A 19,046-nucleotide genomic window follows, 5' to 3' on the forward strand; every position below is an offset into this window, starting at 1 on the left:
GTAGTGATGTTACATTGCAGATAGAGCACAGGTAGAAGGGAAGGAGGAATGTGTCTTTTAGAGGGAGAAGGGTTTGTATGTTTTTAAGCATGCAAGCCCTTGAGTGTTTCTGGGCTTGTTAGCTTCAGTGGAGTATTTCTATGAGGAAGCCTGTCTGTAGCAGAACACAGGATATTTCTCCCCAGTTTGGGATGAGCTTGTGCAGCATGTCTGAGACCATGAAGGATCGTCATGGGAAATTTCAGTGCTCTAGAATGATAGGCTCTGTCCATGCAGAGCATAAAATTTAGACTAGCAAATTTCTACCATAACCTGAGAAGACTGAAAATCACCTCTGCCTTGATTCCTGGAGCCAGGTTCCCCAAGTCAGGGCAATATTTAGAAAGTAGTAAAAATAGTAATGATCAGTTTTGTTAGATTGAGTTAAAAGGACAAGAAAGGAAACATGAGGGGCTTGTCCTGCTTCATAGCACATCAATCTGTTGTTCGAGTGCGAGTAGTTTTGGGGTTTGTTTTTTTCATGAGATTAATTTAGAAGGCCAGAAACTATTTCTGCCTATAGGAGCAGCCATAGTATGTCCTGAATGTTTTCTGTGGCTTCCTTTTCTCACTGAAAGCTGAAGCGTGAAGCATATTCCGAGATAATTCTGTGCTGTGCACTTGCACTAAAGAAAACAGCAGTAGGTGGGATACTGGAAAAGTTAATAACGCTTACTCAATGTGGAGGTGAGAAGGTAGTTTTGTTTCAGCAAGGTAAGTGATTCATGATGCCAAAATGAATGTAAATGAGGATGGTTTATTTTAACTTAGATATCATACATACCTGTTGAGGTCTAAGATGAAGCTAGTGAACCTTCAGTAAGCATACTGTCAGAGTTCAATACCCTGTAGTGATCCAAGCTGTAAAAGCCTCCTCATCACATGAGAACACAGAGCGCTCTTTCTGGGGCCCTTTGAAAGGAAGAGTGGTGCCATTGTTGGTGGGGTGCTGCCCTGTGCCAGAACGCCACAGCGGATGGCGGCATGTGCTGTGAATTCATCATTGGTCTGAATCCAGTGAATCTGAAGAATAACTGAAATTTGAGATTATTTCCTCGATTGGTTAGTGCTGTGGTCAGGTCCCTTTGGGGCAACGGCAAGATGAAAGGCACTGCTTTACCCTGCTCTGAGTTCTTTCAGTTACTTTCTTCTTCACACCCCAGGCATCCTGAAGAGAAATTCTGCAGATGAGACATAGTATCTCCAAATAAATGGAGGGCTTTTTTTTCTCAGCTTTCTCTTTTCTTGGTTTAAATTCAAAGTTATGAGACTATTTTACCTGAAGTTTCTGTCGATAGATCCCATCACTAAGAAGCCTACAATCTCATTGCTGAGTTTACTGGACCTTTTTAGTAGGCATATCTCTTACCACCTGTGGTGGTTGACCCTGGTTGGACACCAGGTGCCCATCAAAGCCACTCTGTCCCTCCCTTTCACAGCTGGGCAGTGCAGAGAAAATATAATGAAAGTCTCATGGGTTGAGATAAAGATAGCTAGAGATCACTCACCAGTTAGCATCATGGGCAAAACAGGTTTGACTTAGGGAAATTAATTTATTTTATTACCAGTCAAATCAGAGTAGGGGAATGGGGAATAAAACCAGATCTTAAACCACCTACCCCCCCTACCTTTTTCCCACGCAGAACTTTACTCAGGATTCTCTACCTCCTCCCTTAAGTGGCACAGGTGGACAGGAATGGGGGCTGTGGTCAGTCTCTGCCACTCCTTCCTCCTCAGGGGGAGGACCCCTCACACTCTTTTCCTGCTCTGGCACAGGACCCCTCCCAGAGGTCACAGTCCTCCCTGAACTTTTACAGTGTGAGTCCTTCCCACAGACTGCAGTTCCTCACAAACTGCTCCAGTGTGTGTCCCTCATGAGATTGCAAGTCCTGCCAGGAACCTGCTCCAGTATGGGCTCCTCTCTCCATGGGTCCACAGGACCTTGTCCAATGTAGGCTTCCCATGGGGTCACTGTCTTCTTTGGGTGTCCACCTGCTCCAGCATGGGGTTCTCCATGGGCTGCAGGGGATTCACAGCTCTGGCACCTGGAGCACCTCCTGCCCATCCTTATTTACTGGCCTTTGTGTCTGCAGGACTGTTTCATGTATTCTCACTTCTGTCTCCAGCTGCAGGTTACTGTACAGATTTTTTCCCCCTACTAAATGCATAATCCCTGAAGCGTCACTGTCACCGATGGCCTTGGCCTTGGTCAGTGGTGGGTCCATCTTGGATCTGGCTGGCATTGGCTCTATTGGAAATGGGAGAAGCTTCTGGCATCTTCTTGCTGAAGCGACCTCTGTAGCCACCCCGCTACCAAAATCTTGCCAAGTAAACCCAATATGCTGCTTTTTTGTGACCTCTATGTCAATGGAGCTGAGATCTATTTTATTTCATTTTCTGTGGCAGGTTGTTGCAGAATTTGATTAAACAACACTTCCAAAGAACTTAGCTCAGAAGGAATGCTTGCAAAGTGAAGTACTCATTCAAGTATGAGTGAGAAAACCAGTCTTCATTTTGGTCTTAAATTTCTCTTTTCTCATACCTAGACTGCTTTATTACTCTCACCCATCTGTTAATGATCTAATGAAGGCCTCTGAAAGGCCTAGTAAGTCCTTCCTTCTTTTGCTTTGACATGAGACCTTTCTGTGGTAACATGTGGAGGTCATATCTACTATTTTGGTACCAAGTTGTGAAGTGCCTCAGAGCATGGAAAAATGCATGTTTAAAGGCAGTTTACAGGCAGAGGTAGAGAAATACTGCCAAATAACGCATAGTACTCTCCAGTCAGATTTCTATAGCCCCACTGAATGAATATATTGTTAAAGTGAACCTGGAGACTATGAGAAAGTTTTCCTGGGGATCAAATTGTCTCATTGCTGGCAGAACTGGTACATCAGAGGAGAGTGTGACCCACTAACAGACAGACCCTTGGGCTGTAGGTGCTTGATACTGCAGAGGACATTTTAGTAAGGAGGATGTGAGAGCATCTGCCAGAGGGAGGAGAATGTCTATGGTTAGACCTCAGTCACTGCTGTGCGGTTGCCATATGGACAGTGAAATGCATCAGCACCAGGAGCTCTGTCATTCTGGTGGAAATCAGTAAGTGAAATGCCTCTCCTGCCAGGTAATGCAGATCCGCAAGGGCTGGCACCCTGCAGGAGGGAGCATGGTGCCATGTGGACTGCTTGGCACGTGGCAGGGTAAAAGTGGATGGCTGAGACCAAAGTGCTCGTGCACAGCAGGGACTGTTGAGTATCTTGAGCATTGCTCCTAAAGAAGTCAAGGAGTAGAGATGGATCATCATCCTCAGGAAAATTTCCTGAGACAGAACGGAAGAGTCTGAACAAAGCAGACATTTCTCCTACAAGACTCCTGCAGGCTGCAACCCAGGCTTTTTTTTCTGAAGAGTTTTTATATCCACCTTACTTACAAGCTGCCTGCCTAGGATCTCATTGGCATTCTGCTTTTCTGCTGTAATCTCATGTTGTTAAGGAGCGTGATTTTTGTTCTTAGCTGTGCCACATATAGAAGATTACATAAATACCTTGGAAATCTTGGGAGACAGAAGACAAAGAAGAAGAAGAAGAAAAACCAAACCTAAACCACCAAACCCTTCCTCTGAGAAGCACGTGTAGTCTTCCTCTCAGAGAAAATTCTGTTTAATGTAGGAAGAAGGCAGACATGCCTCTTTACCAGGAAAACCACAAACTGGCTTTCTAATGGTCCAACTGTGTTAATGAGCAATTACAGACCAGCACACTGAGCTGAGGTAGATTTATTCTTCTAGCAGCTGTTACCCAAAGATGTTTTGATGGAGGAGTGCTTTTTCCTGCTTTTGTGTCTGTGTTGAACTCATGTAATTTCCATCTCCTGCCCTCCTTTCCCTGATAAATATCTATTCACTTTCTAATTTGAAGCTATTTCATAAAGGTTGTACTTCTGAGGTTCAACTCTCCTGTTCATAACCCTCAAGTTAAACCAAAGGATAATCCCGGAATGGGGGGACGGCTTTCTTTGCTCCTCCTTACAGCACAGTGGTTTGATTTCTCACTTTGATATTTTCAACAGTGTGCCCCTGGCACAGTAGTAAAATCGAGCTGTGAATACAGGACCCTTTCTCTTGGGTTGCTGTGAACGTATTCAAGTTCTGAAATTCTCAATGACAGGGTCCACGCAGGTGCTGAGCGCAGCCAGACGAGCTCACTGGGGGGTGGACCCTGAGCTGCAGTTCAGTGGAAGCACTGCGCAGCACCGTGTTGCTCTTTGCAATACCGAAAGATTGGCTTTTTCTTTTAAAGTCTGAACCCGATCAAATAATAAGATTTTTATCAGTCGCGCTTCCTTCTTTACAGAAAGAGTGAAAATTTGTTAAATGTGCTTGCAACTCGGGAGAGAGGGAATAAAACTTCAAACAGTGCTGCTAAAAACAGCCTGGGCTGCTTTTGTTTGGACTTGCAAACCGCAGCAGCTTAATGCCTCCATTGTATGCAGGGGGAAATATGCTAATTCGAAGCACATTTCCCATCAGAAGCCCTTTCAGGCCTGTCATCGTTGAGATATGAAGGATGATAAAAGCGGGGAGAAGGGGGAGGCCCGTATTCTGGGAGCGCGGCTGCTGGTTATTGTGCACGGGGAGCGGGGCTGAATAGGGCTGACGAGCCCGGTCACCCGTGAAGCCCCAAGGCCGTGCGGGTTCCCATGGGCGGCCCTGGCCCCGCTGGGACCCCCGCCAGTGCCATTAGGGCAGGGGTCCTGGAGAGCGCTCCCCAGGCAGCCGGGACAGGGGTGGTGGGGCTGCTGGCAAGGTTTGCAGCGCTGGCCACCATCACCCATCCTGCAGCTCTGTAAACCAGTATTTCTTTCTGGCTAACACGGATAGCTACTTTCTGTTCACTTTTAAGTGCAGTTTAAGCTGAAATAACAGATTTTTCGCGACAAGGCCTCCATCGATTCCTTCCCAAGTTGCTGATGTGTGCAGGGCAGTCAGTGGTGCTCACTGGCTGTGCAGTACTGAGCTCCCAAAGAGTTGCCTTCAACTCGGGGAAATGGGGGCTGCCGCAACTGGGGTGATTTTTTTCTTCTCGGTTATGCAACAGAAGGGAGTCTGTGAAATGCTACTTAGTCTGTTACCACATTTATATGATTGTATTTGAGGTTGAAATAAATAGATTCATCAGTGTTTCGTATGTATTGAAAAAATCCCTAAACACTAGTCTTTACTGAATGATATAGATAAAAGCCTAGAATTTGATTTTTTTCCTTCTCTCTTAAAGTTATGAAAAGGTCTTTAAATGGTGGAGTTTGTCACAGAAGCCTGACACTGTAGGTCCAGAACTTGGGAGTTGCTCAGTTTATCCAGGACTACATTTTCTGTTTTCTTTTAAACAGATGCTAGTGTTGTTTTATTGGAGAGAATTTGGGATTAAGTGAACTCGAGTTCTGATAATGTTGCTATGATATTTGCTTGGAAACTGCCTGAAATGGCAATGAAAATTTAGTTATAGTTGGTTGTTTGTCTCTATAAACCTGCAGTGTACTAATGGCAAATTACACTAAGAAAATGGGCTTTTGATTGCATTTGCAATCTGGTGATGTTCTCTCTGCGTTAGAAGTATGTGCAACCCTTGAACACACAATTAGTTTCTGAGGACCATAGCTGGAATTAAGTGCTTAGAAATACTTTTAAAGCTGTGGGTGGTCTTCAGTTTCTTCCCTGTACTAATGAACTTGTGAACAGGCAAATTGGGCTGGTTGATTTTGGCTTGACATGAGAAGCTGTGATCTTTCTCTGCAACCTGTGGGCAAGTCTGATCTGCAATGAGAAGAGCTCTGTCCCAAGTTGAGCAACATGCATTTGGTCACTTCCAAGACAGTCAGCCCATACTTGACATAGTAAAGTTTTTTTGATACAGAGACACAGTTCCTCTTACAGACAAAGAAAAGAACCTTAGCCAGAGCTTGGGGTGTTTTCTTGCCTTATGCTTTTCTCGTTCTCATCTCCCAATATATCCATCCCTTCTCCCTTTCCTTGATTCCTTGGCTTCCTTCTTTTCCTCCCCAAATGGTGCAGAAAGGTAGAGCAGATGATTGTACTTCAGGAATCGGTGGTGGTGATAGATGTGTCTGTACTACTACTGAGATCAAAAAAGCCTGGTGCCATTTTGCATAACAAATGTGAGGGTCTCCAGAGTAAAGAAGTAACTACAATGCTTACTGTTTACACTTGGGAAGCTCTGAGTGCAAGAGAAATTGTTACAAATGTACTGAAACCCAGAGAGCAGAAATAAAATGGGATGGGAATGATACAAGGAATAGATGAAGAAAAGTAGATGCTAAATGAATTTCGCTCTGATTCATGACAAAGTGCAGAAACGATGCCTTTCAGCTGTTTAAAACAAGTGAATGTCATGTTTGGGAAGAAACGGAGAAATGGGGATGTAACTAGGCAATGTTGGGGTGGGATCACTCAAAAGAGAGTCTGGGTGGTTTTCAGGCAGCAGAACTGGAGGCCATTTCAGAGGCTGGGATCCTGCTTCTTCTGGAGAAGCTGCTCTGTCTGCATTGACTGCAGCAGGGGCCTGTCATTGTGCAAGCCCTCCTTTGTACCAAGCCTCAAAACCTGCCGGGCCACAGAATGGCTCTTCCCGTGAAACGACTGAAAGGCTCCAAGCTTGAGACACTTAGAAAATTAGGCGAGACAAAGTGTTGGAAATGTATACTCTAGGGAATAATCCTGCCCTGGCAAGGGATTTTACTTGACAGCCTATCTGGGAATCCACGCTGAAAGCTGCTACTTTGTCCTTAACTCACCCTATAGCACTTTTGTCTCGGAGCTCACTTAGTATGCAGGATCACCCATTGCTGAGGTTCGGCAAAAATCGAGGCGTGACATGATCCAGACGGAGCTCCAACCACACTCGTTGTTAGCAGGTTAAGTCATTCCCTGTTTATAAAGGTAGAGGGTGGGTTTTTCTCTTAATTTCACTGAACTCCCTGAGTGCACACTTAACTTTTTATGGGCGCAAGTGAAAGACCCGTTAAACATTTCAGCTGCTGTTGTTTGTTCGTCGTCGGCGGTGTTCTCAAAGGCTTTGCAGAGCGCAGAAAGAACAGCTACTTTATACATGACTGGGATCCCAATTGCTGCGGCTAGAGAGGATTGGAAAAGCTAGGCCGGGCAAAGTTGCCTGGCACATATTTAGTCGATGAGTTAATTGGACACCCTCAAAGTGGGACTTGTTAATGTCCTGCTGGTTTCCTAATGAGGATATCTGCTCTTGCAAAGAATACAATGATTAATTGGGGACCCTTTCATTAGTGTCTTAACTGAGGATTTCATGACTAGTGTCTTGTGTGTGAACAGAAACTATACTTGCAATTCAACTGGCAGTCCAGCGCTGCATGACAGGACTGGTCCAGGATCTTTCCCAAAGTATAGTTTAATTACACTGGAATGGGAATTTTCTGTGTCAGGGAAACAACTGTAATTGTGGTGACTTACAAGGTGCTGAAACTTCAAACAATGAATTTCAGTAGCTCATACCAATCATTATTTTGATGTTTTCTTTTACATCAACATTTTGACTGTCAAATTAGGTGGGCTTTTCAAAATGTCGACACACTCAATAATCCATGAGTGGGGGCTGAGCCTTGGACTGGTGGGGCGAGCCTTTCACCCGGGGATGCCGAGGTGAGTGGCTAATGGTGCCTAAGAAACAGTGCTTCTGCTGCACAGTTTAGCTCTGCTGCAGACTCCAGTCTGATGCTGGCTGACTTGGTTCCTGGCCCTGAAATCTTGAGCTGGAGGACTCTGTAGCACTGGGATGGTTGTGCATTCACTATTAAACTGAATGCTATTGCGTGACTCTGTAAATTAGTTTGCATTCCTCACAGTGGTACCAATGGTGCTTGTATGCTTTTCTGCTCAATAAAAATATGTATGTAATCGTTTACATCTTCATATACATATGAAAACACACACGTGTTTTTTGCATATGTGTACACACACAGAGCTACATGATTTATGCATGAAATCCTTCATAGCATTCATGAGGATTCTCCATCCCTGACTCTCCCCATGTGTACCCCCAGTGTGGGGTACCCAGTGAGAAGTACCTTTTTATAATCAGTGCTCCTTGGTCTCTTTTTGGGAAGCTTTAGCGTTTTGCACTTCTTTATATTTCCCTGCTTTTTTCCATGCTTTGTGAAAAGACTGGACTGAGGCCAAGACTGAAGAACAAAACGAGCACTGAATAGATGAGAGATTGTAGGTGGGATCCTGAAGTCTATGTGAAGAGTGGGAGGGTATTTTTGAAAATCAGAACTGGATGTAAAGTTAACACAGGATTGTCTGGTTAAATCTCATTTTGTGGAGCAAAAGGATAAGTTTGGGTGAAGGCTGAACTCAGTGAAGTTTATTTATAGATAGATAGAGAAAAAAATTCAACATGTAACCTCCCAATACCAGTCCTGTCTCAAATTCTCATGTTTTTGGAGATGAAGCAGCTGTATTAGCAGGAGTATATTATGATACCTTTGCTGCCTTCCAAATTGCTGGCAGAAATAGCTCTTCTACAAGTACAAGAGGCACTTCTACTTGAGTACCAGCAAGTGTGACATAAATATCTAGGATGCTATTTCAGTATGTCCAAGTATTCAGAAGCTCTAGTTATTCTTCTGAGATGGCACTAGGCTTTGGCAGTAGTATTGGAGAAGAGGGTTCACAGCAAAGCTGAAGATGTTGGATTGTCTTCAAGGTGCAGAATTAAGGGAACAAAGGCAAAAAAGACTTGAGCATATTATTATCCTGCTGCACTGCAAGGCAGAGAATCTCCCCTCAGTTGTGAGGGACAGAGGGAGCAAAGAAAGGTGGTTATGTGTGTCAATATCAAGAACCTAGTCCTTAAAAGTATGGAGCAGCATTTGAAGTACTGTTGAAAGGTTTCATAAATTAGTCATGTAAGTGAGATCTTGCTACTGATGAAGAGAAAAATTATGCAAGATAGGGTAACTCAAACCTTGTTTTGCTGCCTAATTGTAAAGTTAAAGCATTTGAAACTTGCCATGTAGTATACTTATAGAAAACTGTACATATTGCCAGAAAATTGTTGAGCTGGAATAGAAGCTGAAGACAACCATTGGAGCTGGAAGTCTGAACACTACCTGCTTAATGAAAACTCCTTCTGGGGGAGATGCTAGGAAGCCTTTGCTTTGATTTTCTGTATTTCCATGCTATTTCAACTGTATAGTTCGAGTTTGGGCTCCAGTTTGTCACTATATTTCTTTCTGGCTTGCCAAAAGCATGATGCTACTCCAGGCAGCCTCACCAGAAGGGGGTGCAAGAGGTGATGCTGCTTCCAGCTTAGTTTCAAGCGTAGCCTGTTTTGTTTTCATTTTTATTGCCTTTCCTCAGATGTCTTTGGCATGGTTGAGATTTCTGTATTTTGTCTGTCAGAGTTACGAATTGTTTTCCCAAGGTTTGTTTTTTTTTTAAATACAAGTTTCTTACACCCAGGAAAATGTTACAAAGGCCATTACTTAGATTAGATAAATAAAATCTAGCTTTTTTTTTTCTGTGCTGTTGACCACCTTTCACGAGCAGAAATGGAGCTTAAGTTGCTTAAGAACACAATAACTTTTGCTTTGGTTTTGACTTTGATTACACCTCTTTAGGCTTTTTTTCTTTGGTAGCCTTCACATCTCTGCCATCTGAGTCATCTTTGAGACTAGGACTTGATGAGACCTAGCTGCTGGAAAAGCTGTACAGAGCCATCTATTCACTTTCTAAGGGATTTTTTTCCCCTTCCTTTATGTTCCAACTAAAGGTTAGCCATCCGTGTATGTTTTGGATCTGGGCTGTTTATTGCCTTTGATTCTCATTGGTGGCTGTGAGTGCAGTGGACTAAAGCAATGGTACAGATGGAAACAAACAGGCTGGACAGAGGAATGTATGAAGCCCAGCTACTGAACAACATCTACTTTGCCTGCCTGCTTGCTGCCAGGCATTTAGCTTGGCAGCAGTTATTGCCATCTTCATGTGGCTTTATTAAGGGGGCCATAGAACTGGTTGTCTGCTTACCTTCTGGGTGTAGGTGCATTGGTTAACTCAGTTATTTTCTTTGGTTGCAGAGATAACCACTATTCATGCTTAAGCCTTTACTTTTGCTCTTACGGAAATCTGAGATTTAAACCCCTAAGTGCAGTGGTTTTTAGTAGTCTGTATTTTATACCATGTAAAAGTGCAGGGTTTTTACACTGTTATTCATTAATTAATTTGGATTTCGTTTTCCTAGTAATTTAGTATGTCTGAAAGAACAGACTTCAATTTTTTTTTCTTAAAAGTACTTGCCAGGTATATGACTTCTGTGCAACTAAAAGCTTGTTGTCATGTTTTGATTTTACCCACGTGGAAAATTTACCTACATTTGCATAGGCATTTGGATTGGGTTTTCTATGCAAGTCTTTGGTAACTGGTCTAAAGCTGGTTTGAACACAACTGATTACATTGCACCAAGTGGCTTCATGTGTATTTGTTCTTTCTCCTGAATATTTTTCCATATTTTCTAAAAAAAAAAAAAAAAAAAATAGTATTCTGCAAGTTGTCTGTAAAAGTAGCTGCTTGGACTGTGTTTCAGTCTTGTTTGAGGAACGGTCTATGTATTTAACTTCTGGGTCTTGAATCTCACAGGCAAATCTCAAATTGCTCTTCAACTATATGAGAACACTCTTTATTACAGCTCTGTGAAGCCTTTGTAGAAATCGCAAGTGTGTATTCATCTCCTGAAAGCTTGTGAAGAATTTGCTGTAGCTTATGGTAGAGCTTCTCAGCCTTCAGGAATGTAAACTAGATTCAATGACATTAAAGATAGATGTTCAAAAGGAACTGGCACATGAACAGAACTGGGTTTTTAGTATCTTTTTTAACTTCTACAATTGTGCTATTTTAACTGACTGAGCACAATGATTAAATAATGGGAATTTATTTTTTTTTTTTAAACCTAGATAAAATAGATTTCAGCCTCTTTTTTTTAAACTCTTTTGCACGGAATGTGACTTGGTCTGCAGTGCCTTCACATACTTTCCTTTGCTGCTGTTCATCCTGGGGTTTGGTAGTAGGCTCAGAGCTGTACTTTAGCAGCAGAAACCCTTGCTGCTAAGCCCCCCTCTTCATTTTCCCTTTTATTTTGGTCTGCAAATAAAATGCTGGGCTGAACTCCTGAAACATAACTAAATGTAACTAGCTGCCGTGCCTGGTTGCTGGTTATCTAAATCAGCCTGGTTTGTACAGCAGGTTTTTGCTGAATGTCAGTCTTAATTTTTTTTTTTTTAATACCTGCCTTTGTGGATTAGTCTTTGGCTGTATTGTCATAGGCATAAACTTGATGTCTCCCAGTCTCATCAGATATTATGAAAAGGATGCATCTGATTAAGGAAGGGAACATTGGATGAGACAACTTGCTGGCTGAGATTAATGCTCGAAGCACAAGATCAGCACTCATATTAGCACTGGAGGAAATAGCATATAGTTTGTTTTATTTGCTCTGTTTATCAATGATGGGGCAGAAGCTTGAAAATTAAGGAATTACTTAGGATACTAAGTGGTTAAAACCTATCATACATTGCAGCAATCTGGAAAAAAGAAAGAAGGGAGGGGGAGAACTTTACACTCATGCCTCGCTTGAAGCTTTTAAAGGATGATTTAGTAGGTAGAATTAATGCTTTTGAATAGTTGGGTTTGACGGTTTTTGAAGTCTTCAGTTCAAGCTCTTGTGAAGTTGATTCTGGTATTGTGCACTGGTTTCTTCATTGCTTGTTTGGGGAAGAGGTTATCCTGGGAGACAGTAAAGAGTCTCCCAGCCTGCTAGGTTTGGGTTTCTTAACCATCAGCTCTGAAGTCCTGAGCCTGCCTAACAAATTCTGCTTGCCAACAGGAAAGTGTGCAGCTGTTTGAAGGAGTAGGTCTCACGGATATGGCGTGGAGGGGTTTGTTTGTGGGTTCCATCCAGGGATAGTCTGTAACCAAAGGTTCTGTCTAATGTATTTTCTGTTTAAAAAAGGAAATTCCAGATTATGTTTATATTTTCTGTGTATTTATCCTGATAAGTGCATTCATATTATACTACTTGAATTAAGTTATGAAGAGGCTTTTGTAACTTTTGGTAGTCAAAAGAGATGTTTCAACCTTTTAAAGTTTTAGACCTTCCAGTCTAAGTAAGCAACGATCATTAAGAATCAGAGATCTAGATTGTGACAGCGGTGAGCAGAAGTACCAACTGCACAATGAAAAGTTCCAAGAAGTTCCATTTTAGTGTCAGAAGCAATCAACTGCTTTGACCAATGACTAAAATTTGTGTGACTTTCAGGAAGTAGGGTGTGTTTGGTATGGATTTTCAATCCTACTGGTGTAAAATGGGGAAAAAAGCACTCTTTGTAGAATATTTTCTTTGTATATTCAGCATCCCAAATGTAAAGAAGATATTTTCCTTTCTTGACTGTGGGATTTGAACAATTTTTAGTAATGGCTAAAAGAATGTAGCTAACATGTCACCTGCGTTTTCACCTTTTGGCTGATTCCTTCAGGGAATGTGTTTGCAGTGCATGATCTTACTGGGGAAGGATTTCAATATGTGTGTGGGCATTGGAGAAGACTGGAGAAATATGCCATGTACCTGGGTTGAGGTCTCTTCTGGGGCTGCTGATTTGATTACCTTCAGGAACCTATTGCCTCACATTGGTTCCTGAGGATATTTCATCTCCTCTACAGATTAGTCTCATCCTGTTTATATAAAGGTCTTCTGAGGTGGGAACTTCAACTGCAGACTTTTCCTGGACTACAGGGAAGCATTTTAGGCAAATACTTGACATCAAGTTTAATACTGTGATACAAAACCTTAGGATAAGTCCAAGATCTCTTGGCAGCTGGGCTGGAGCCTGAACTCTGAGCAGTAATGTTCAAAGCAAATTAACAGATATGTTGGCTGTGGTGAGAGAAGAGATTTTATGCACTAATTTCTTGAAAGAGAAGGGAACTTTCTCTAAATGTTTGGTGTGAGGTTTTTTGTGCTTTTCGCTAGACATCTGTAGAAATAAAATTGTGGGTATAATAGCTTCAACTAGAAGAGGCTGAATTGCAGCTACAAATCTTTGGACTGCTTCCCTCTTCCCACTTTTCTCGTTGAATCTGTTATAGGGGACATTCAGTGTGTAGGTTTTAACATCCTCAGGGTTTACTGAGTCCGCTAGGTGTCTTTGCAAGCTGCAGAATTGGCTGCAGTGACTGGACCACGAGGACTATTGCTCCATGGTTGCTCCATCATCCTATGCACAAAAAGGAGTGCCTTTGGGCACATCTGCCCTATGCAGTGTGTTGCACTGTGAGGCGTTGAAACAAGCAAAGTGATAGGCAAGGTTAATTAACCTCAGCACAGTACAGCCTTAAATGTGTCAGTTGTCTTGGGGTTTGGGAGGGGAATAATACCCCTATGTGGTTTTGCCCTGCTCTGTGGCACCCCAGCACGGGCCCCTCAGAACAGGCTGGAGACACCTAGTCACCTCATGCAATGCAATGTTGACATGTCTTGGGTTTGTTGCTCCTAGAGCCAGGCTAGTACAGATTGTTAGATCATGCTACAGTCTGTGTGAATTAAGGGGAGCAATCAAACGTGCTGAACAGCAGCTCTGTGCTCACTTCCAAGCATGGCTTTAGGTCTCTAGTGGCAGACCTCCTTTTAAAACCCAAGCTGTGTTTTCTTAAACATTTTATCCTTTAAAGTGTTGCACGTGCATTTTGGGTTGCTTGAGCTCGCTTCCTTTCTGCTTGGTTGGATTTTCTTTTGCTTCTTTTTTCCCATTGCGCTTGCTAGTCAGAGAAAGAATTTAGATTTTCCATGTACATACATATATGCCCACTTTTGCTTTTATGCTTCTCTCACACAGTCTTTTGCCGTGGGTGAGCGGAACTTAGTCGGCAAAGAAAGCAAACAGAGAGAACAGACCCATCACCCCCCGCCCCTTGAAAGAGCAGAGGGCATGTGGAATAAATCAAAATGCGAAGCATAATAACAAGGTCCCATGGGAAAAGGAGCCTTGTGATTGTGTGCCGGCGTGCACTCCTCTTAGAGACGGCGGCCGGGGGGCTCACCCCACAACGGCCAGGGGGCTCCTTTCTTTCTCGCTTGCATCTCCCCTCCCGATGTCACCAATTCATTCACCACCCAGAGAATTGATTAGCGTTTGTTGGGAGCCTTGGGAGACAGGGAAAGAGGGGGAGAGCAGAGGGCAGGAGGAAGGGGGCGCAAGCGGGTGATGCTGGTCCCCACGGCGTGGCGAGGCGAAGCGCAGTTGGGCGCAGGATGGCTATTTTATAGCTGGGGACCGTGGTGACGTATAGCTGAGCGCTCGCTGGCACAGCTCCTCGTGGACCAGTCAGCGGAGCGAAATTGAAGCTGACAAGACTTTTCTGGCATTTTGGAAAGGACTGTAATCTACTGTAGGGGAGAACAGAGCCGCTCAATCACCGCCGCTGTAAATAGGAGACGGAAGGGAGTGAGAAAGGAGGCGAAGAGAAAAAGTGCTTGCTGGGGGGGGAGGGGGGGGCGGCATTTTTGGTGGATGGTATGAAGCCAGCCATGGAAACTGCAGCGGAGGAAAATGCAGAACAAAGCCAAGAGAAAAAAGGTACCCAGGGGTCTAACAATAGCCTGTTTAAATCTTTTCATTCAGGGGGCTTAAAGAGGTTTAGGCCAGTTTTGTCACTTTTTCAAATAGCTCTTAAACAATCATTACTGCATCTTCGGGCTTTCAGCCGTCCTTTCCTGCATGGCTTGACAACAAATTAATAGAGCAGCAATCTTTCTGTCTGCGTCTGTATTTGCTCTGAATCTGTCCTAACCCTACCTGAAATGATGCTTGCAAAAGAAGTCTTGTTATTGCTGCATCTTTGAGGGATTTTGGTAAATTTGGTTTACAGAAGTAGCGTGTGCCTGTGTGTTGCATGTTGTTTTCAGAGCCATAATCTGGTGTTTTCATCGAGACTAGCCATGTAGCAAGGCTTTGCAATGCAATGTGGGAGACCTAGGTTATAACAACATATAATAAATTATAATGTCACACAACCTTCATGTAGTGAGCTTGATGCCAAATGCTACTCTTATTTTTAAATTTCTTTTCTATGGTGTCATCTGGCAAATTTCACTTTTGTAGAGATCTGCCTGTACTATGATAATGGGGAAAAATGCAATGAGTTTTTCAACATTAGATTTCAGGATGTGTTAATCACTGAGAATTGCTGCTTAATAGAAAGAACAATTCCATAGTAGTGGTTCTGTGGTAGGGAGATGGCAGCCCAGAAAGAGAGGTGCTTCATCCATGCCAGCCTTACAGGTGATTCTGTTTGGTCTGGAGTGCTGAACTTCAGAGGGTAAATTCAACTAGCAAAGGCTGTTTTATTTCTGTGTCATGTAATTTATGTCAAATGTGTGTTCCTCCTCAATGTAGCAGACTACTGTACAGATCATAGCAGTACTTTTTTTTGCTAAATGATACAGCAGTAATAAAATTATTTAAATTTCCACTACCTTTTTGCATGAATCATAGTATACTTTTTAACTTGTCGTGTATCATTTATAAGCAATCTGAGTATCTCGTCTGGGTATCTCATAGGCTTAGGCAGCTGATACACAACTAATACATTTCTGCAAACAGAATTCTTTCATTGAGTGTTAAACAGTTCAGATATGAACATGATAAATCGTGGTGCTGTCCAGTGCCAGATTTTGTTTTCCTACTTTGAATTTGGTTCCTGCTACACGCTTCCTATAATTCAAAACGAGCTTCAGTTTCAAGTAAATGAAATTTGTCAAGTGATTAGATATAGTACTCCATAATCCCTTAGGGATTTCACAAAAGGAGGTCCACTGATGAGAGATTAAACTCTGAAAGCCATTAGTGTATGGGGACAATAACCCACCTCACTGCAGATTTTGAGTAATTAATGTACAAAATGGCCTGAATAGCTTGACTGTAAAACCACCTTGAACTGATAGATCATTCTTTAAAAATGACAGCAATTTTTTGTTCTCATTGATGATCTTCCTTTAAACTAATGGAACTCATGTTACAATAAACACCAAAGAAAATCATCTGTATGCATTAGCAGCTGTGCAAAACAAAATGTGTTGCTGAGTGTGTTTATGATGAGTTTATGGTTTCCCTTTTGTTTTGGTAAGGGTGAAAGCACAACAAGTAGAACAGTAAATATGCTACGAAGTCAAGGTGGTTGATCTGTTTTTTTCATCGGATGCAAACAGGGGAGCCTCCTCTCCTAACGTTACCACCGTTTCCTAGTTTTTTCTATGATAATTTTATACTTTGGATTCGTTATATAGGTATGTGTATGTAGCACTCCTAGGCTTTGTTCTTGCCAATTCTCTGATTTCTTAAAGCAACACATGGTCTCTCACATTATGCTCTGTATTTCTATTCATTTAAATTCCCAATATGTTTCACAGCAAATTAAAATGCAGAAATCTGAAACACTCCTACTCCTAGTTTCTATAGAAAAATAAATAGCCCAAAATCCCTGCAAAGTTACTGCCATGAAGAGGTCAGGTAGGAGGTATATTTGGTTTTGAGAGGCAGATTTTCCAAAGTGCTAAGTCTATTGAACCTGGTTGGGTTTTTGATAGGTTCAATGGGCATCAGGTACCTCTGAAATGGCAAGATTTTTCTAAAGGGCTCTTTCACCAGCAGCTCCCATGAAGCAAAATGAGCTTTTTCTCTATGTAAAGAAACTTGCAGGAAAATGTTGCTGCTTCATTTTGGGTATCAAACAGAAGCTGACCACTTCAAAAATATGTCCATTTACTCTCTGGACTGGATCTCTTACTTGTTATGCCTTACACGCTTGCCAGGCTTGCAACATTTGCATCTTACTCCAGGATCCCACCGGGATTTAGTATAATGGCCATCCTTTTTGAAATGCCCTAGATCCAGTGATTGCAAGGCAGCTGCCACAGACTGAAGTGCTGTCACAGTCTTTTAACTCTTCCTTCCAGAAACAAATTGCTAAGCCTAAGAAGGTGAATCAACATCTGAAGGTGTTTGGGAGATACTGCTATTGCTAAGACTGAGCAAGGGAAGATGCTGAGCATTCTGCTTTGAGTATTCAAGTTCACACTCATTATGCTTTACCCTGCTAAGTTCTGGGGAAAGTATCTGCATTTAACTAATAGCAAATTTTACTTTTAAGCTAAGAGGGGTTTTTTTCTCTTGAACAGAATTTTAAACTGCAGGTTTCCAGGTTTTGGTTTTAGTGCAAGGACCTTCTCAATGATGTACTGCAATTTTGTGGAATAAATACTTGGAGGAAGTTGGGCTGGGACTACATGCTGTCTGCATACAGGGTTCCCCATGCTTGGGAGAACACCGGAGAGCAATGCTGCCAGAGCTCTTGGGGTGTGCAGCAAGGTCTGTTTTGAGTTTGAGCGCTTAATACAGTCATATCTGAGCAGTGGTGTCACATAGGTACTGGTTTGTGTTTCCCATCTCTGTAGCAAATATGAATGGCTTGCTGTTTTGGATTGCAGTGTAGTTGAGCCAATTCAAACCAGCTAATGTAATTTATGAATAATTGCTGATTGATAAATTAAAATGATTGGTCTTATTTAGATTTTTAAAGTTTACTAAATTGTATATGAGTTCTAGTTCTGTATTTTAATAATTATTTTCATGAATCCCTTGCCTGATTCAGGCTGCTGAATACTACCCAGCTGATGGATTCAGTGTTTATCTGACATTTGTTTCTCTGCACCCAGATGAGCGGCTGCTGCCCCAGTTTTTTTAATTGGAAATGGAACAACCCCCATGTTGATGGAGATAAGAAATAAGTCAGCTTTATGCTGTGTATCAGCAGCCCTTATCAGAGGAGAACACCATGAAAGCTGAAGCAAAATGTTTAACAGATACTTTGCAGGCTGCAGGACAGATTGGATTCATTTTAAAGATGAAGGTTTACAAATTATTACAAATGACAGGATTTATCTTGCAGGCATTAAATTAAATCAAAACGTGAGGACTGGGCAGGCAGATTTACTGAGGTAGAATAAATAAGAAAAACGAAATGCCGTTTTGCATCAACAGTGAAGGATATAGATCCTGATACACATTAACAGAGACAAGAAGTTTCCCTCTTCATTTAACTATGAGAAATATTACAAAGTTGCAAAATTCAAAAAAAAAAGAAAAAAAATAAGATAAAATAACCCCCAACTGTGGATGACCATGGTGAATTCACCAATTACACATGGGATGGAAGAAAGTCATTATACTAGGGTGTATTTCCTTATATAAATACATATGATGTTCAAATTGTCTATGCTGTGCTGAGGAATAATGAAGACCAGTTTGAGCAGCTGTACCAAAGGTTCCTTTTAATTGGCTCTTCCCTCCTAATGTGCTCTCGATGAAAGGAGACCTCATGCTCAGTAATGGCTGTGAGCTTTATTATTTTCATGGTATATGAAGCAATGTTTCCTCTTTTAAGCTCTAAATAGACAAGTATATGCTAATCAAAAATAGAAAGAAAATACTTCTCTTACACTATTTCTCACATCTGTACAGTTGTGTTTAAATGAAGCTGTAAAGTGGAACATGAGAAAGGAATGAAGTTGTGCAGTTTATTTCACTTTTAGTGAGGTTATTTTACACAGTGAGCTTATGGCATTTTGATGCATCACAGATAAAGGTATTTTTCATTACAGCAAATTGAAAAAAAAGTCTTTTATATGTATATATATGTTATGATCACTAACCAAAATTTCAAACATATCCCCTTAATGTTAGGCTTACACAGTGATATCAGAGCTGTCAAGCCATTCAAAGATTCTTAGTATGATGTATATTTTTCCCCCTTTTAAGCAGTTTATTGGTGTTTCAGATCCACTGAAAACAATAACTGCTCTAAGGATAAGTCTCTGAAGAATACAACTGTAGGAAGAGAGGTCCAGCCC

General features: G+C 42.0%; 1 protein-coding gene across 4 annotated transcripts in view; it reads left to right on the forward strand.

Annotated features, from left to right (window-relative positions):
- Positions 1-19,046, forward strand: part of GPM6B (glycoprotein M6B) — a 108,570-nt gene that overhangs the window by 61,347 nt on the left and 28,177 nt on the right. Inside the window, exon 1 of one of the 4 annotated variants that reach the window (XM_008926827.4) lies at positions 14,314-14,715. The exons of 1 other annotated variant lie outside the window; for it this stretch is intronic. In XM_008926827.4, the coding sequence (XP_008925075.1) occupies positions 14,655-14,715 (61 nt within the window). In that variant the 5' untranslated portion in view covers positions 14,314-14,654. Of the gene's footprint in view, positions 1-14,313; positions 14,716-19,046 lie in introns of those variants that run through there. 2 more of the 4 variants (XM_008926828.4, XM_018084021.3) reach the window with 2 other exon arrangements.

The sequence above is a fragment of the Manacus vitellinus genome, unplaced genomic scaffold (genome assembly GCF_001715985.3).
Source record: "Manacus vitellinus isolate BGI_N305 unplaced genomic scaffold, ASM171598v3 scaffold_7_pilon, whole genome shotgun sequence".
In the NCBI taxonomy this organism is placed as follows: domain Eukaryota; kingdom Metazoa; phylum Chordata; class Aves; order Passeriformes; family Pipridae; genus Manacus; species Manacus vitellinus.